Source organism: Prorops nasuta, unplaced genomic scaffold (assembly GCF_024137725.1).
Source record: "Prorops nasuta isolate Cenicafe-Biocafe unplaced genomic scaffold, Cenicafe_Pnas_1.2 PNAS00003, whole genome shotgun sequence".
NCBI classification, from domain to species: Eukaryota; Metazoa; Arthropoda; class Insecta; order Hymenoptera; family Bethylidae; genus Prorops; species Prorops nasuta.
The window spans coordinates 12,061,156-12,082,075 of record NW_027116800.1 but is presented as its reverse complement, the minus strand read 5'-3'; the positions used below and the strand labels follow the sequence as shown (position 1 = coordinate 12,082,075).

General features: G+C 39.1%; 2 protein-coding genes across 6 annotated transcripts in view; one reads left to right on the top strand and one right to left on the bottom strand.

The window, feature by feature from the left end:
• LOC136772160 (transmembrane and immunoglobulin domain-containing protein 1-like) overlaps positions 1-20,920 on the bottom strand; it is an 81,373-nt gene that overhangs the window by 4,273 nt on the left and 56,180 nt on the right. For 3 of the 5 annotated variants that reach the window (XM_066724926.1, XM_066724929.1, XM_066724928.1), the window contains 2 exons: positions 15,066-17,074; positions 916-1,085 (listed from right to left, as the gene is read on the bottom strand). In XM_066724926.1, coding sequence (XP_066581023.1) covers positions 916-1,085; positions 15,066-15,150 — 255 coding nt within the window. In that variant the 5' untranslated portion in view covers positions 15,151-17,074. Of the gene's footprint in view, positions 1-915; positions 1,086-15,065; positions 17,075-18,911; positions 19,007-19,316; positions 19,426-20,920 lie in introns of those variants that run through there. The other 2 variants (XM_066724927.1, XM_066724930.1) reach the window with 2 other exon arrangements.
• LOC136786157 (uncharacterized) lies at positions 7,577-8,718 on the top strand. The gene is made up of 4 exons (XM_066747693.1): positions 7,577-7,639; positions 7,758-8,161; positions 8,326-8,646; positions 8,715-8,718. The coding sequence occupies exons 1-4, from the start codon at positions 7,577-7,579 to the stop codon at positions 8,716-8,718; spliced, it is 792 nt and encodes a 263-aa protein (XP_066603790.1).

Genomic DNA, 20,920 nt, shown 5'->3' with positions numbered 1-20,920 from the left:
TATATGTGTGTGTGTGTGTGTGTGTATATATATACGTGGACGTATCAGAGAGGAAATTTGCAGGATGGGAGAAAGGGGATAAATGGGAACGCCTGACAATGTCACAAGTGGTTCATGGACACGAAAATCTGATTAACGTGTGAAGGCTGATTATAATCATTGGTAGCCTAGTCAGTTGTGCGTCCGAGTAACGCACGAGTAAAACTGATAACGTGTATCAATATTTGCCAGACCCTAGGATGTTCCCTGCAAGCTTGCTTGTCCACAAAATTACCTCGCATTAGAGTTCGCGTGTCTAGCATAACCATTACCGCCGCCGCACAGCTGCCATTATCTTCAATTGTTCTTTGCAACAATAATTATTCCTACTCACCCCTATCAATTCATGTACTCTCCTATTATATGTACGCTGGCTCCAATTGAAACGTCCGTCCTTCAACTTATTTCATTTGTTCTTGTTCAATTAATTATATATCACGAAAAATCATCCAATTACCGTGGCGTTTAATTCATGATAATCGAATAAGCTTTCGATAGATAATCATATACATATATAGTATAACATATAGACGCTTATTTGGCTAATTATCCGGATGGATTAAACAGTTTGCTTTAATCCAGTGAAAATCACATTAGTCGGCATAGGGATTTGATAATTTGATAACGCTTTGCGGTAATCGTGGGAATAGGCTGCATATATATAATGATCGAAGGGACAAACGAAATGTGGGCTAATTTAATTGTATCGGTGGTATAGAGGCGCGATGGGTGCAAAAATAGCGCGTGCATGAATAATGCTTTGATCATTGCGGATAACTCGTTCAACTGCTGAGGTGGAAGAAAAGATTGGGAAGGAAACGAGGCTAGCCAGCCAGCCAGCCAGAGGGGCTACACGGTAGGAAATTTCAAACTTACAGCACGATCACCAAGATTGCGCACCCTGCAATGCAGATAAGCGGATTGGCCGACAGTGGTCGTGGTTTCCCTCTTTGTCGTATTTTCAAAGTAAGGCTGGCTAAAGGGTTGTTCCCAGTACGAAGACTGATGGTGTTCCACTACTGATCCACCGCCCTTAACTGCGCATTCTGTCAAAGGTAGAAAGCAGCATTAATAATATTTCATAGTGTTATTTTATATATATATATCCTACTTATAATAAATAAATAAATCCACCAACGCGAGCTAATTATGCTTATACGTGTGTATTCGTGTACCTCATCCTAGCATATCTCTGATGATATTGTACGTCATCGGGTAATCCCCGAATACCTACAAATCGATCTCCTAGCTTATTATATGTATATAGTACAGATAGTGCTTTGTCCTTTTCTTTCGATTGACAGCACAAATGGACTACTAAATGGGATACTCAGAATTAAGCGTCGATACGTGACATCAAATCTGCTAGACCAAAAGTATTAAAACTAATCGAGACACCAATAAGAGAGAATTGATAATTTTGTGTATGATTTTATTTGTCACGTCATTGCATGATTACGACAGGAATCATTAAACTAACTTTGCTTTTTCTACTTGGCTGATTAAATAATATAGTCCCTTCTCTATGTTTTTCCGTGGATGAAACTTGAAGAGTATTACAGAAATACTATTTCCAATATGACTGCAGGTCCATTCAGTATTTTATCCAGCTTAACATTATCAAGAGATTACAATTTTGTGCGAAAATAGTCACTATCTTAAATCCAAATTTATTTTTACTTTTAGACTGGAAAGAATTTCTATATTAGAAAGTTTAATTATAATTTTTACTTCTGTGTCTATGCATAATACACAGCAGCTATTTAAATTTATTTTTGTCTATATCCAGGTTTCAGTTATGTTCACAATACGTCCATTATTACATGAATCTTGCTATTTTTGTCTAAAAATTCTCATTTAAAATTTAGTAGAAAATATCTTCAAGATAATTTATCGGAAAGCTAATAATAAAAGTAATGTATTTGTGGGTGCTTCGACTGTAGACTTTACGAATTATTAAAATGTTACACCGCTTTCACTCGTTTCATCAATTGATAAAGCAATTGGATCAAACGATTTAGACTGCCGAAAATGTTTGGGAAGCTATAAAATGCAGCTCGCAAATGGGTCAATTTTTAAAAGAAAGAAATAGTATATATAAAGTCTCATTAAGATTTCGATTTTTTATTTTGTTTCTTAGCACGACTCCATCCAGAAGCAAGCAATCTAGAAGGTCGATCTAGTAGCTTCCAGGACCTTGTAAGAGTCTCTAAAAGCAGCCCTTGGTACTCTATCTCTCCCAGCCCATCTTATTCCCTTATCTCTTGATATCGTTATGGCTTGTGACATTTTAATCGCTTCAAAACTTTACTGACCCCGCTAATAAAGAACTTGTCAGTCTTCTTTATCCTATATAATTTCCAATCTTCTTATCAACGGATACTTCAATATTAGCCACTCTGGCAAAGCATTTAAGTGCTTAGACTCTCTTAAAAATTTATTTTATAAAATTGTTTATTGATAAATGTCACTATTTCAATAAATTTCATTCACATGGAGCGCTTTTGCATTTTGAGTGACGTTAATCTAATAACGCAACTGATACGATATTGAAGCCGGGTGTACATTTTGCACAAAGATTGAAATCACAATTAAAAATGCACAAGGCTTAATTAAAATCGATGGATAGGGATTTCGGTAACATAGAAAAAAATATAATGCAAAAACATTGATATGAATTACTCATATCGAATGTTGCAGTTACATTCGCGGCAATGGAAATCAAAGTTGAATTATTAAATTGCTCCCGCGCGAGAGTTAGACTAGCACACAGATTTATCATTGTTGCGCGCGGTATACTATGAAAAATCAGTTTCTCTCTTCCTAATTAAAACAGCACATCATTCGTATTATTATACATTATAGCGCTGGTCATAATTAATAATGTATATTTTAAAACGCAATATTTTATGGATTATTCAATAACGGTTTGCACATATTAATGTATTATTAATAATATGGCAGAGCTTCCATTCAGGAAGGTGTTATATAAATTATTTATAAAACTTCAACGACCTATACAACGCGGTTTTAGGCTGGAAGGAAATTCATGAGGAAGCTTTATGGTAGAGAATTTTAATTTTTTCGACAATATCATTCTATCGACATTCATTTTTATCGGCTGGCCAATATTTTATAGTCTTCTACATTCTATCCGACTTTTCTACCAGTCAGTGTACTTTTTACTCTGCATTATATATATATATATATATAGGTATGCGTTGATATATCCTGTGCAGTCTATATTATTATTTTGATATTTTTTCTTATTAAAGACTGCCATATCCAATAGCAAAGCGACGATTTAAGAAGCAGTCGTATAAAGGTACATCATCGCATATTGGACTGAATATCATGTAAATTAGATACTTGAAAATCGGCAATTTTCGATATTGAATTTAGAAAATATGGCTTTCGATATTACTTGCTGAAGATTTTTGCCTTAAGCAAGTAATACGGTCCCTTCCCATGGAATTTTAATAAACGAGCTTTGAACTCGTTGATCTCATAATACACGTATGTTCCCTTCGTACTCTTTTAAATTCCCCCCCCCCCCCCCCCCCATTTTTCCACCACCCTACGTCTAAGATATTATTAAGCTTCCTCTAATTTGATTTATCAGCAAAATCAAGTTTTATTTTATGACGCATTTTCAAAGACACGACTCATCTCCACGATCAAATTATACAAGTACGAATATTCGAAACTGCTATATAACAATATTAAAATTTGTGCAATGTACATGAAAATGAATAATAAAAAATACGAGAAATGAAAGAAATGAAGAGAGCGAATTGAAGTGTATATGTATATAGATGGTATAATAAAATAATGCGGATGATGGGCTTTCGAGCGATCGCATTTCGGAATAGCTTTAATCTATTTGTAGCACTACGTTGTAGGTATTATAAAATTATATAAGGCTTCCTCTTGACGGGGTTTTTGATGGCTTCGCTTTCCCGAGGTGATAGTACGAAATAGAGGAACACCGCAAATTCTATAGTGTTCCGTATTGAATCCCGTAAAGCGTATTGCGTGCTGTACGTCATTAGCGAGCACCTGCAGACACGACAAACTCTCGTTACCTCGAATAGAATCAAAACACTATGCGCGTCATGTACGAAGCTTGAAAAATCATTGTCAAATATTGCAAGCCACCATCTATATATATATCTCTCTTGGGGAAAGATCGATCCGCGTTGTTTTTCCCCTTCGTCCCTCTCTCTCTCTCTCTCTCTCTCTCTCATATATATATATATATATATATCGTCGCGATAGATCGTCTCGATAATACACAATAATAATAATAATAATAATGGTAATATAGGTACGCTGTACATTTTTATCAGAGCACATAAACGTGACAATCCGTAGAGCGATAACGAAACAGATACTGTATGCGATTCTAAAAGCTTAAAGGGGATTTGCACACACGTCTTGTAAGATTTCGATCAAAGGGGGATAGATTTTTTATGGGCTGGGTAATATTTTACGAGGGTAGCTGCTGGTATATACCTATAGGCTGGAAAGGCGAGTATTGACTTTGTCAACGTTGAAGAGGAAGAGAAACGAACGGGAAAGGAATATAATAATAAGCATCGTGGGAAATGGTTTAGAATTGTTATGTTAGGACATCCACTATAGTCGTGAATTCTTGTCGGCGATATCGGTGCTGTGAAATGCTTCGTTGTGTACACTTGACAAGCTAATGCGACACGTAAATCGATTTTCCATCCGCTGGGAGTGGAGAGGAAAATACGTGGGACGCGAGGCGACGCGACGCGACGCGACGCTTCGCACCAAAAAGGATTTCTATCAGTCGGCCAGGCAGGCAGGCACCCTTGCTTACTCGCTTCCTATACCGTCTATTTGTTCTTTGCTCTTTCACCTCTTCCATATATCCACTGCTACGTGCCTCTCGTCCACCTCTGATCCATATCGATCGCAAAATAAATATCACTCTACTGGCCCTTTTATCAGCCCATTACAAATACACTGGATCATGTTGGATAATATTCAATCTTCTATATACATATAGATGTGCTATATATGTATATATATATATATATATATATATATATATATATATATGCTTTAATCTAAAATCTCTATTTTACCAGCTTTATTCGTATCTGTATGCACGAACCTATTATTATTATTGTATATAAATTGCACCTTTTGGCGATTTTCTAAATTATCTCGGACGTAATTGGTGAATAATTGAATGGAAAAAGTGTAAGAGGTTCGATGGATCGCCTACCCGTTCGATATCTCACAGGCCCATTTCTGATCTAATCCATTCCGCAGCCCGAGTTCAGGCGGTGTTTTATCTCGACGCTCGATAAATTACGTAATTAATTAGTCCAGCAATTAATTCGAATCAGATGGTGTACAAATTTAGTAGGGTATACCATTTTGGTCGAGTCTCGAATGTACGTGCGCGGAAGCCATCAAGCGTATACTTGTTTTAAAATATGACTGGGAAGAGGTAAAAGTACGTGGAAAATAAAAGTAAGAAGAAAAAAAAGATTTAATTATCCTTTCCTGCGTAGCAGGAAATAGGCCGCGCTTGAAAGGCTGTGACACGATTGAGCTTGGCTCTGCGGTGAAATTGGATGAATCCTTTACGCTCAATTATTCGTTAATTTGATTGAGAGTCCAATTGTGAAAGCGGTATATTGTACACATTTTTGTCATATAATTGTACGCTACGATGAGTCAATTTTGATGTTTTACGGCCGTAGTGTTTTAATTGCACCAAGGTGAGAAAAGTCCTCGTCTTCTTTATTCCGCCAAGGAGAATAATTATGCGAATTGACGGAGGCTGAATTCTGGATGGCATAAAAATTGCTGATTCCTTTTCTCCAGAGTGGAGGAGGAGGAGGACAAGGACGATGAGGAAAAGAAATGGAAAGGGGGATCGACGAATGGATATGTCAAGGAGAAAAAGTGCAAGTTTCTTTAAAGTCTAATAAATCATTATAGAGAAGATGGAAAGTTGGAAGAAGATGCCACACTTGTCGTGGATTTAAAGTCGAAAGTTCGCATGGATCGAGCCAGTTGATCTGGATGCAATCTCAGCTGCGAAGTAATCGATCTGTCTCAGGCTCGAATCTGCTTTGACTTTGTCGCGCAGGACCTCATAGAAACCTCTACTCCTCGAGGTGAACTTTCGCTTACATTTCCGTGGAAGCGTAATCACTTTATATATATTATAATAGTCTCTCTCTCTCTCTCTCCCCCCCCCCCCCCTCCTCTTTCCATATCCAAAGCGCCTGAATTGAGTTCACTATCGTTGGAAAGGATCGTTCGGCCGTTAAGTGGTACGACATCGACATTTTGCCGGGCAAAAGCAATCACAGCAAGTTTCCATCCATTTCTCTCTACCCCTCTCTTCGCTCCTTTACTCTCTAACGTTTACGCTACTTATTACTACCTACTCCTCGCCCCTCGGGTCATTCTCGTTTCATTCGATCTCTTTCTCTTTCTTCCTCCTCTCTCGATCTCCTCTTTTTTTCGTTCTCGATCGTTCAATCGTGGATCCGGTTGTATCAGTTGGTAGACGAGAATGAATCTTACGAGAGAAGAAAGAGGGACAAGAATAAAGCAGTGTACAGTCATAAAGCAGAAATATCCAGCTTTATCACGAATTTACTGTATATCAGTCTGACTGACAATGTGATTTTTATCGTTCGTGCTGGCAAAAAGTTTATTCTTCCTATATTGCTCATATTTTTTACTCTTATCGTCGAATATTATCGAACGATTATCCAATGTTATTCCAACATGATCGTCAGCGGAATTTCGTTTATAAAAAGAAGGATCGACAATGAGGATTGAATGACGACAAAGGCGAATGTATTGTCCGCCGATGAACGAATAAATTATCAAATGAAGCAACGTGCAAAAGGGTTAAAGTGAGATGGAGAGAAGATCCGCGATCGATTAACTGTTGCCTATATATAGTTAGTTGCGCTGTTCGGTTGAATATGCGATATATATATATATATATATATATATATATATACGTTTGTATGCATTATAGAGATATACGGATATAGATTTGGCCAGATATAAATGACGAATCGGTGAATGGCGTGGCCAAATGGGTCGACCCTGGTGGATTGAAGTTTGAGTGTAAAAGCGAAGCCGGGGAAAAACTTTGAAACGATCTTAGATCCTGGCTAAAATCCACGGGAAATCTAAAAATACCAAAAAATACAGAGCCTCGCTGCTGAGATATCGCTTTTATTGAATAAAAGGGACAAGCTTGCTCTTTTTTCAAAGTTTCCCCTTTCACCGTTGAGCCACCGTGTAATAATAACCACACGCACACACATGTCGAGACAACCGTATGTAGAAAGTAGTCGAGAAACAAAAGGAGAACAAAAAATATACTCGCGATCGACATTCGACGCGAGCATGCAACGATAATTTGTCACTTGACACTTTCGGCACACCGCTCCCAAAATTAACCCTAAAATTAATGAAAATTTCAAATTGGCAAAGCAACGTTGGAAGAAAAGAGGAGCGAGTCATGTCGCAGCTAATTGTATCGCAGGATTCTTGCTTAATGATGATGGAGGTTGCCGTGGAAAACGTGAGTAACGTTCCAATTGTTGAATGGACCATAGAAAATGATAACATTGGTTAAAGTTAGAATTTTAGGCGTGTATAAATCTTGAAGGGTTTCAAACGTAGAATAATGTCTGTGGCAGTTATTCATGCCTTGGTCGACAAAATTTGATGTGGCCATTATGAAGAAGACGAGAGTCATGTTCCGAATGTTGGACGATGAATGGACCGTTTTAATGCCAAATCGTCGCGATAATAAATCTTATCGGGGTTCAAATTTTGAGAGGGAGCCCTTTTACGGTGGAAAATCCATAGTTTTTGCGATACCCAACGCCACTTTGGAGGAAGATGTGCACGGGGTCGACGTACAATTCTCCGTTCACAAAGAAGTCAGCGAATACTTGGAGACGGGCAACTTTGGCAAGGACGTGGGTTTTACTCTGGTTACGATCGATAATCTCTTTAATGGCATCATTAAGGAGTTGAGAGAACGCAAAGAATTAGCCGATTATCTTTCGGTCCCTAACGAACGAGAGCCGATATCTAGGTACTGTGCTACACACAATCGTCCAATTATACCTGTGACATACATACACATATATACATACATGTATATACAGCTGTTGACACACACACACATACGTGATAGGTTCATCTATATCTCTGCCCCTCTACAGCCCGTTTTCCTTGTCTTTCCAACTCCCAATCAAGGTCCATGAAGGGAGTCTATCCGTTGCTGAACGACGATTCGAAACTGACCGACTCGACGATCGAGCTCTTCGTACGAATCAGTTATCTCGGGAGCAGCGTGATAACCGACATGAACGTTGAGCAGGGCACGTTTGAAAAGTTTTTCGTGTCGGAGGAGACCAATCAATGCCATCCTTATCAATGTCGACAAATAAAGAAAGAGGATCTGGAGGCTGGCCGATGGGGGAGCTTGACTTTTACACCTCCGATTCCCAGCGACTGTCTAATGTGCAAGTGTTCCTCCGGAATGACCGAGTGCTCTGATTTTACCGGCAAGAAGAAGTTGCGCGATAAAAAATGCAGGAGGGCGAATATGTGCTTCGACTATGACCGAGTGTTGCGGGCCCTAGTTAAATTGGTTCGCGAGAACCGACGTGGGGTGTTTCGCGAATTCATCGAGTGGCCGTACAGATGCTGCGGTGCTCCGTCGAAATCGTTGCCCTGTTCTTCTCCTCCTTGTCCTCCTTGTCCCCCTACCGCCCTACCACCTTGCCGAAAATTATTCCGCTGTCCTCCACGGTTCTCCTGTCCAAAATTAATCCGCCGTCCTCCGCCACCCTCTTGTCCAAAATTATTCCACTGCTCTCCTCCTCCTCCTCCTCCTCCACGATCCTCCTGTCCAAAATTACTCCGCTGTTCCTCGCCACCCCCCTGTCCGAAACCACCCCCCTGTCAGACCGCTCGTTAACTCGCGCGCGAGCTTCCCTTATTTCCACAAAAGTTTCCTCCGTGAAAAATAGCCGCTTCCAGCCAATTTCCGATACGTATAACTATAACGGGCAATTTAGAAACTTGTATAATATTTGCTTCCGTTAAATTATCTCTTTGCGCGCGCGAGGCTTCTTCGCTCAAGCCGGTCGGAGGGGCTTCCCCTTTGCGAATAATATAGCCAGCGAGGAAAAAAAGTCGTTTCACGCTTATCAACCGTATACTATATACAGCGCTTGGAAAATCTTATCGGCCAACGTTGCTAGACAACTAGGTTTAACGCTGTAAAACGATTATTGGCTGCGCGTGTGTACATGAGATTTATGTGGAGAGTGACTAGTGGCGGGGAATCGTAAATTTCGAATTTTCCGCAGGAATGGAAATTGTTGTTGGACGAGGGTGAAAAAAGCGCTTGAGAGGGGGAAAATTGGCGCGAGCAATTGTCACGTTTGTATAACGGCGGAAGAAAACGGAGTAAAACGATGTTTCGCGGGGTAAAAGAGAGCGGGCGGCGTGTGGTGGATAGAGAGAGAGAGAGAGAGAAAGAGAGGAGGAGCACTGCAAACAGTGGCAAGCAAGACATGACGTAGCTAGCTAGCTTGGCTCGCATGGGCTGGCATGGCGTTGCATGCTATAGGGGATGAAGAGCAGAACGACGGCTACGGCTGCAAGGGGTTTGCGCAACGTCGGGGAAAGAAATAGATTTTCCACCTAACGAGACGGAAACCAACAAATACCAATGTGAGGTCGCTCGTGGCCATGGCGTTTTGCCAACCACACATGATAAAACACGCTTGACGCTACATTTTTATAACGCCCGATCCTTCGAACCAAGCTTTTTCCACATTTACATATTTTCCCTTCATTCCTCTCCAACCTGTAATCCCATTGATAATTCTTAAGTCTAATTTTACCTTTCCGTCGAGAAAAATCTCTTCTCCCCATGCACAGTATTACATATATATATATAGATACATTTATCCGATCCATGTCCTCCTGTAATGTCACAAGTTTTTATAAAAAAAAATAAAAAAAGCAAAACTCTGTTATAATAAATATTGTAGCAATAACTGTATCAGGTGTCTTTTAATTTTATTTTTTAAGGAAATAGAGAGGAGAAATTCAAAATAAATACGCGTTGGAGATTAAGCAGGTGATACTGCGACTACAGAGTCCAAAGTATATCTTCTACAGTCTAGGCACGAATCGCTATTCAAGCAAAAATCTCTATGTGACTGGCTGTGTGAAATTCGTGGCAAGGCGTTTCGATCTTGGAAAAATCAATTAGAGTTACGACTTCCATTGGAATTTTCTTCCAGTATCTCTAATGTCCGCAATGCGCCGAGCCTTGCGAATCCTACAAATAAAGACTAACAATTCTTACTATACCTATATACATATACGTTTACAAATATCTGATAAGAGCTTTCCAATTTTGCTAATTGTTTATTATATACGCACTTTTCATATCGAAAAGAATGATATACATTACATCTTCTACTTTACTACGAGAGGTTTTAATAAAATTGAATTCCTATGCTCTTCTATATCGATAAATACTCGAATAAAATCGGTCAAATGGAAGTTTTTTGTAAATATGATATTTCAACGAAAATAACGCTCAACGAATTTTTACCTTTCATTTCTATGAAGATTAAACTGGATTGGCGAAATCGAACTCTGGCAATTAATTCTGCAAAACCGTGTCATACATTAGCTAATGTTAGCCCTTACCATGACTAGACGAAGTTTTTCGAACACGAGTTACTCTTTAAGTAGATCGTCTCTTATGTTTCTCTATTTATTTATTTTCTTCTAAAAATAATATTGTTTGCATTATTATCGCGTCGGTTTCATTATTATATTAAGCTTCATCGAAAGGATTAATTTTCTTGTTATCCATCTTATAGCAAGAAAACCACTATCAAAGTATTAAAAAAAATGCAACGTGCATCGTTAACAGCTTGTGCGTTTGATAAAAATTTCAATTAATAATTCGCAGAGCCCTGTGTGTCTAAAAGCTATTTTCTGTCAAATAAAAGCTAGTATAAGTATAGAATTCTACTGAAAACACGATTGCGTAAATATTTGGTATTTTAGTCATTAATAATTTAACGACATGACTTTTTGGTAATTTTCAAGCACCGAATCAGAATTGATTTCTTCTTTCTTACTAACTCTTTACCTTTAAACTACGCGGACTTTCGATATACAAATACCTACGCCACATGCAATGGGTCAACTGTGTGACCTATGTATATATCACTTTTCAATATCCAACTAATCTTGACTATTCAATAAAAGTATTGAACCAAATCAAATACGTTGATTGAGCCTTCGTAAATAAAATTATGACGCAGTTGATGATGAAACCTCCTACATATTAATTTACAAAATAAATAGTTAAATCGAAAAAAAGAGTGCTGAAATTTCGTGATTTGTTTAAAATTGTGTAATTTTCGCAATTTTCAAAATGTTTCATATAAAATGTAACTTTTTACTATTTAGATGATTTTTTATACGAACAAAATATCTTTTTATACATGCAGGTTCTCAAAAATATATTTATTTGAATTAAAAATTCATCGCTTTTAGTAGAAAAATAATTAGAAAAGTATATCACTCTATAGCCTTGAGGTTGGCTTTCAAGATTCCAACACAAAGATAAGAATTTGTATTCTCAATAGAGATGACTCGAACTATTCCAAATTTTCCTTCCATGTATATATATATATAGTCTGTGTATTTAGTGTCAAAATTTAGCCTGGATTATCTAGACTTGTTGTTGTGTGTGTGTGAATTTAAGGTTTTCAAACTTACATAACTATTTTTCGTATTCTGTGGCCATCGGTGTTCGACACTGAAACTGATATTTTATGGCCAAGCTACGAAATTGAATCACGTTGTCAGTAGTAACGACTGCTGAAAAGGGAAAAAGAGACTTTTCAAGCTCTTGTTTTCACCGATTACTCCGAATATCTGACAGATGTATTCTCTTGTACAAATAGGATTTTTCTTTCTATAAGCGATGTTTAGCATGCTCAATGCGGAACCTATTTTTGTCTCGTTATACCCTCACAGTGAAACGCGATAGATAAATTTGAGAAAAAACAAAGTAAACTATATATTAGGTACCGTAGAAAGCACAATTTGGTATATATAGTAATTACATATCTCATATAATTTTTAGCGTATAATTAAAAAGAGTAAAATGTAATCTGCGAGGGATGGTGGTTCAATGGTGTTTATTGGGAAGATTATGAGAGGAAAAAGTATATATTTTCACTGTGCAGAATTATAAGAAAATGCAAGCTGTAACAAATAGAGATAGTTTCCGGGCGGAAAGAGGTAAAGTATAAAGCTGCTGAACGAGGTTCGTTCAGTCCAGGAGCTGGGAAAGCATAATATTCGAGAGACTGCCTCGGATGGTTCGGAGAATTGATTCAATAATGTTTCGGGATTACAGCTAATAGTTTGCATTAGTAGCCATTCTGTCTGTTGCACTTGGATCAATCTATTACAGAGCACAAAGCATTATTGTTATTATTTTACCTAAAGAGAAAAAATACAGTAAAAAAGCGAGAGTCCACTTGTTTCAAGTTAATAAAGCAGGATGATTGTCACAGTATTAGCATAAATCACCAATAATCGAAAAGGGGTAAATTTTCCTATAAATAAACCGAGAGAATAAGTTGTTGGAAAATGGAAGAACGACGTATCGATTTTCTCGTCATCTTAGAACGTCTATTTAATGTGAATAAAACGAATAAGAAACAATTTCAACAGTATATATCTGAATGAAAGAAACATACATATATCTATATAGTATATATGTGGTATGCACATGTTTGTTCGGGCAAAGTATCGTAGGTTGAAAGTTCACAGTAAAAAATCTATAAAATTACAACGAGAGTCGTGGGCAGCTTTGTAACCGATGACACGACCGCCCTTGCAAATAATATTTACATTTAATTATCAACTGATAATAATTTGAAAGTTTATATGTGGTAACTGTAAAATTATCCTTTGATATAGTTTAGTGATGTAAATTAAAGGGAGGACGGCTTCTGGGTTACGAAATTAGTCAGGAGAAACTGCAGTTGATAATTAGAGAAATTTTCTTTGCAGTAGCCATGGTGCAGTGTGGGAGGCGTAAAGAGGGAAAGTTTAATTTTGGTGCGGGTGAATGAATGTCGTGCTGAGATGAATGCGAGGGAGAGAGAGAGAGAGAGAGAGAGGAGCAGCTGATAAGCGTATATCGAAGTGGAAAGCATCCGGTGGTGAACTGGAAGAGCATCTTTGTCGGGCATCGTAAATCCACAATATCCGCAGCACCACCTCAACGAGGGATAATAACATCTCGCGCGCACTGTAACTTCAATAGAACAGAGGGCGACGTCCTTGCGGTGATCATCCTGTTTCGAGGACGAACTTGAGTTTGGCAAATTGGGTTCGAGACACACAATCAAGCGCATTCCGCAAACGTGTTATATATATAGGACTGATTGTATATACAATTTCGTTTGAGAATATGCAATCCTTATGAATTCGAGGGGAGACACACCTTTGTCCGAGTTAGTCGAACAGTATAATTTGCTTGAAAAATTTTAATACTCTACCTAAATTGGCAAAACTCAATTGAAGCGTCGAGCAGCTGGGCATATTTTAATGTTGGCTGACTCGGATCAAATTCAATTATCCACCTTGCCTTCTCTCGTCACTCGTCAATTGAGTTCTCTCTCTCTCTCTTTCTCTCTCTCACTTAGCCGACAAATGAAAGAAAACGGCCAAGGAATCGCAAAACTTATGCAAATAACTGATTCCGATCCGAAAGGGATAGTCAACACCAAACTTCCGGACTTAGTTACACGTAAAGGACCTGTCGCTTAAAAATTCAATTTTCCCAGCCGTTCATAAGAAAGTTCCTCTCTCCTCGTTGGAATTTCTTACTAACCCCCTTACCGTCACCTGCTGGCACAGCTAGGGAGAGACTGCAGGAGGAAAAAGTCGACAAAACACCTGGCTAATTATCGAGATCTGTTCGATAGCGCGCAATAAATCGATCGGACAAAACATTTTAATTAACTGATCAATGTACTTTGTCTGGAGCAGAGAACTTTCCTAATAACGTGGCGAATAATCATTTTCTACCTTAGATTATAATAATATTATATCGTGTAAATCAATTTTCGTACGTGTGCAGGTAGAAACTTTTGGAAAGTTGCCTGAAAGTCAACTCTATGAGTTTGGAAAAGGTGAGGCGGCGGAATATCCGGTGTATGGTGAGTGATAAATTACAAAATATTATCGCGCTGCTTGTTTTCCAAGTTTTTTTTACGTCTGGCATGTTCAGCGCCAGCGCCCAGCGCTGCTGCAGCTTTGCCAAACTGACAGCGTCTAGGCAGCTTAGATCCTCGCGTGAGGATTATATTTTTCTGATTAAAGTAATGGTTGAATGTTGATGCACAGGGGGTGTAAAAGTGTATACCTAAGTACGCGCGAGGGTAGAGTCAAATAATGCGAGTGAAATATGCTCGAGTGTGCGCGGCGGATGTGAGGGAGAGGGACGAAAAAAGTGGGTTAACGCATAGAGAGATCCTAGTTAGAAACTGGATGAAAGATTAAAGCGCCTTGTGCCTAAAACAAATATCTCTCCGCCTTCTCTTTTCAACCCCCTCCCCGTGCGTCATTCTCTTATTTTCATCTCCACAGAAAAATACAAACACGATACTCTGCCGATACACGCGCCGCGCACTCCGAAATTTATTCAACCTCTTCCTTCCATCTATACCTAAAGCCGCGAGAAAAAGCAAGTTATATTATTAGAGATTTGCATTAGGCGAATTAAATGTACGAAGCAATGGCATAATTAGAGACGCGATCGAGTCGTAAGCTTGGTGGAGTGAAACGCGTGAAAGCGATGAAATCGATTTGAGACGAGTGCACGGGGTTCGTAAAGTGAATTTAGTACTGAAGGGTAAAATTGGACTTACCGATTTGGTGGGAGAGGAGTGTGAGCGCAGATAAGAAGACCAAGTACCATCTTTGTGGATTGTGCTTCATGATTTTTCTCGACATAGTGACCACTCCTTGGCGTGAAATTGCTGATAGTCCGTAAAGCCCGGAGAGTTTTTATAGTTGGTCACTGTTAAATAAAACACACATAACGCTATTTCATCTCCTGGATACACTCACTGCTCTCACATTAATTGACTCGTTTGCAGTTAGTAACCGGATTAACGCGACTATACAATTCGTGATTAGATGGCCTTACATTTTTATCACCTTACATCGTTATCACACTTTTTGCACGTATTCTCCTGCACACTGGAGCATTTTTCGCGAGAGACGAGTGTATGTATCTTTGTATATGTATATACGTGTCTGCTCTCTCTCTCTCTCTCTCTCTCTCTCTCTCTCTCCGATTGGAATTTCTTTTTAAACGAGAGTTACAATTTCATTCGCGGTTCTCATTCACTCTTACAAAAGTAACCAACAGTCAATTTCACTTACGACCAGACTCGACCAGCTCGTTACTTGGTTCTGCCATGAGAGCTGGACGATACGACTGAAGGAATAAAGAAAGGAAAAAAAGGATAGAGAGGAAAAGAGAGAGATGGAAGAATCCTGCACATCAATTATTTATTTGGAAAAAGGGATGCTTGACCCATTTAAAGGCATTGAAAGTCTGAAAATTCTATGGGCTCTAAAACACGTCCGGGTTTTCTTTGATCGTAAAACATTGGTTTCGTATTAAAGATCCTAAACGTCGCTATTTTTATCCCTGTGATAACGCTGTGCTATTGCTGCTGCTGGAAATTCTCCACGAGATCCAACAATCTCTCGCTCGAATCTTGAGATTTAATGACTCACTCGACAAAAAGGATACTCCTACGTAAATTTCACTTGGATTTTTCTTATTACTGAGAAATCCTATATTCCATTGAGATTGTCTCTCTTATAACGTTGTTTTCGTTATTATACGGTTCCTTTGGATAGATATATATATATATATATATATACTTTTGCTGGTGTAGTGCACACATGTATATACGTATATGTGTGTCTGTACGTGTACATCTACCCCTGCTGATTCGTTTTTCGTATAATCTCAATTCGAGAAGGGAAACGTATATTCTTTATTAAGTCACATCGCGATTCTTCCCGATACGATCGTTATCCGAAACAAAACGTACCATTTGTATCGTATCCCATTTTTCATTTGGCAAATTCAGTCACATTGGCGATTCGTTATCCTGGAATTGATTAATTCCAATTACCATTTCTCCAATCGGTTTATTCTCAATTTCCCTCGGAAAATGATCCGTCACTTCTCGCACTGATACACACCAGACAATATTCCCAAAAACGCCGCCGTTTGATCTCCCAACGATTTTATGCACCGTGCAGCAGTTTGAACATCACTGTACATGAATAGAATTACTATAAAACACTTGGATGGGTCCTTTCGATCTTTCACATATACATGTACTTTCGTATATTCACAAATACACACATTTCTTTGAGCGTCACTTTATTTTACGATTCGAGCCTTTTTTTCCTCAAGATATTGGAAATTCTCGCAGCATCTGAGATTCTCTCTACGGATAGTACTGGAGTTTATGAGCAGCTTAGGCGCCTTTCTTTTAGTAATGGAATCTGCTTCTATTTATACCTTCTGCAGGTTATCGATAAAGGAGTTGCTTATTCGTAATTCAATTGACTTTCATCCATTGGCAAAAGTTTTCACGGTGCACGCGTTTAATGGATTTCGTTTGACTCTGCCGGGCAGGACAAATTTTCTCATGATCCGAATACGTCAGGGTGTCTCAATTTTCAATATTTTTCTGCAGCGGTATCGAAATGCTCCTTCGCCTCCCAGCCAGTTTTCACAAATCATGCCCCATCGCCGACTCGCTTGATTCCAAGTCCGGTCTCGTATCCTTGAAACTGGATTGGCCCCTCATCCTCCTTCTCTTCTCCACGAGCTGTTATTTTACCTCTGAAAGCAAAATAAAAGCAAAGAATGCACGGTCAGTCGCTTGTTCCTATGATCATTTCAACATTAAACCAGCTAATTCTCGCATTTCCTCCACTAATAATATTGACCTCCCCACGGTACGCGTTTGCATAATTTTCCCAACATTCTCCAAATAATCACATTTCGGATTAAAGAATTTAAACTTGAATTAGCACTCTGTTATTCCATCGTTAATTTGCTGTGCTCTGCCTAAAACTATTCCGAGTATCCTTCATTTTAAACGCCGTTATAATTACACTGCAGCTCCTTGACAAACGTATTATAATTTCACGTTTCAGTGTTGGATTTATCGCAATCGCATATCTGAACGAATCAAGCAAGATTTTAGAGGGAGAGAAGAAAAATGCAATATCTGCAAACACGATGGAAAATCATTGTCGGACAATTGTCAATTGTCAGAGTCGTAGAAATTTTTTAAATTCCTATGTAGCTTGGCACAGAAGCTGAACCCTGAACCGAGCAAGTTTATCATCGTTCAAATTTTCTTAGCATATTTTATTCGACAGTCGAGGCAGATCTCGATTACTCTGCGGAGCAAAGTATACATATATAGCAGGCTGATTATTATTGAGGCGAAGCACACGTGATTGTGCAAATGTTGGGTCGGATAGGGCAGCTGAGTTAAGAGGATTTCCCGAGTTATATTTGCAGGTGCGAATGAACTATTATAGCTTTGGTAGGAAATAAATGTTAAACCGGGGAGGAAAGAAGGTCGAGTTGGACAGAAAAAGGTAAAGGGAAGGGTAATGCTGGGTATGGGATTCTGGCACAGGGTAGATGAGATTGCGTGGGAGGAAGGGGACGAGATGGAGGGGGGGGGGAGGAAGGGATATAATAAGGGAGAACACAAATCCCTTGGCAGTTAAAGCGTGTTAAGCGCCTTGTATGAATTCGCTCGATTGTACTCGAACTAGATGTAATTGGGTCTTTCGTTGCAGCTGAAACCAGACGTGGCGGTGGATGGCGTACGTCTTCCGCCAGGTATTTTGAGTTTCACGGATTAAACTGCTAACCAGAGTGTTCGAAACTTGCTACAATAATAATTTTCAACATTGTATCTACGAGTGCCGCTTCGCGTTATGCGAACGTCAGAGACGATGCATCTATTAGAATGTCATTTAAAAACCTTTTCAATTCTTCCTTCATTAGCCCATTGTCATTCTCTAGCATTTATTTTTTACACTTTCTCCCTGTTATTCGTTCACTCTACCCGTACTTCAGCAATTAAACCATATTAACCTTAATAAAAATGAACTGTTCGTTAAGAATGATGTTTAACGGACCACCGTAACCAATGAATCGTGTAAAGCGAGTGTAAAAATTAATTACTCTTTAATATTTCGCAGCACGCGATCACCTTGAATTATTTTGCAATTCGTGCTTTCACCCTTGCACACAATTGCCGCCGATAAATCGTTCAGAAATAAGTAAATTTCTCACGAGCATCTTATCAATCATTTTCCTGCAAATTAACAAACAAAGCGGAACTAATTACAAACCGTGTATTATATCAGTCGAATTAATCTCTCTCTCGGTTCGAATGCATACAAATTCGGAAATATTCCATGAACGTAATAGTACAATTTCGTCCGGTGCAAAAGAATGAATAATATCGTATGGCGAGCCAATACTATAATACTAATAATGAAACGAGGGCAATTTCACTTGAAATGTTTCAATAGCAATAAATTCCGATAGTAGATCGAACGTAGAAACGTAAAATTATCATCGCATTCAATTTTTCTTTTTTAAATCGCGTGTACACGTATATATAAAAGTTAAATGTACCAGGTACTACCTCTCATTAGGTAGAATTTAAGATTCGTGACAAAATTTCAGCATCTCAGTATGCAGCACTTCCTTTCCTACGTGAAAACTCTGACATGCTAAATTGCAAGTTGTTTGCATAACGTTTATCTTCTGTTTCCCTTCGCCATCGCTTCTTCACCCCCTCATATCCCTTGATTACTTTAGTAACAGCGACACTTTATCAGCCAGAATTTATACATAAATATCAGGTACACAGGATAATAAACAACGTAGATCTAACGTTGATGTAGCTTTAAAAATAGGATGAAAAAAACCAAACAATTAATCGAGCTTTGAGATAAACCGCATGGAATTGTTCGTCCCACGAAACGAGCCTGATGAGATTGGAGATTGGTCTGGGTTTATGGATAATAACAATCACTAGCACACTTACGTCGGGCTGAATCTGACAGAATAGTGGTATACGAGTACCTATAGAATATTAGACGAACGTTACTCTCGCGTGGCGGTTAGTCCACGACTGAGGGAGGTTTTAGCGAAACCCCTTCGGCACTTTGAAGCACGGCCGCCAGAGCGCTCTCATGCACGCTGTCCGAACGTCGAACGCAACAACCGTCGTCTCCCTTCGTCCTTCCGGCAGCCACCTCAACCGGTTCAACCCCCAGTTCCAAGGCCTCGTTGCCTCACACAGCTCCCCCACCAATGCTCCCCCAGTAGTCTCAGTCAGTCTCAGTCAGCCCCCACCATTGCCCCTACAACCTAACTCCCCCTCCCCAACCAAGTCCGTTGCCCCCCCCCCCCCCACGATAGAAACAACTTCCCCGCGTCCTGCACATTCTCATCCACCCCCAACCCTCCCCCGCTATCTACCGCCAACAGTACCACTTCTAGTCAGTTCGTCTATTCTCTTCTATCCCTCTCCTCCCCTCTCGATTTTCCCCGTCCCATTTCTCCTATTCCTTTCTTTCTTTCTTTCTTCCCTGCAGCCTGTATTTTGCCTTGCCTCGCCTTACCTTGCCTCGCTCCAAACCACCACCACCACCCTCTATCCAACCTCGACTTTTTCTCCCTTTAATCCCAACCATTCCAACCCGTTTTCATTCATTTTTTCTCTCCTCCTCGTTCCAACCATTCCAGATCGATTCATACGCTTTCGTGCCTCTCGTTCTCCCATTCTCCATCCAGCACAGTTTCTGTATTTTTACTTGTTTCCTACTCTTGATTCCTTTCCCACTCTCTCTCTCTTCGCTCGGTCCAATCATCCTTTCCTCTTTACACACTCTACATATTCCTCCTGTTATTTCAGCCTAAACTCTCCTATAGTAATTCTCTTCTATACCCCTTTGGCCCTTTGCCTGTCGTAACCTTCTTTCCCTTATATATATATATATATATGTGTGTGTGTACAATCCATTTTAACACCCCATTGCCACCAATGTATTTTAAACGTTCGTTCACCTGAAAGCTATTCGGCGAGTTTAGTAACTCTTTATGTTAACTCCCAGTTCTGCTGGAGGAGCTTAATAATCCATTGCGAACATATTCGATAAACTGCAATTTGAAATTCGTAACACGATTAAAAATCAATATTTCATTATTAATCACTTTAACGGAAAAGCTTCATTTACTAATTTGGCAGCTGTTCTTACGTATATATATAGCTTTACATTTCTTCCCTATTTTCACCTATCTCTTTTAAATTTTTAACTTTATTACTGCGAGCATCGCTGTCTGACTACGTTAGTAACGTCGCTCTACCGCTGAATTCATTAGAGTTTGAACCGAGCCTTATGTACAAACACAACACAAATTTACCATTTTTATGTTTCTTAACAAAACTTGAAAAACATTTTACTAGCGAATTACATCGTCCCGTACCGTACGTTTCACGTATAGAATATGCAAGACTGTACTATTATTACACTCGACATTTATGAATTAATACGAGCCCTCGACATTTTATTCCCGTAGATCGCTCTTACGATAGATCGTCTGTCACAGTAATCAATGTTAAACATTTAATGGGCTATGTTAGAG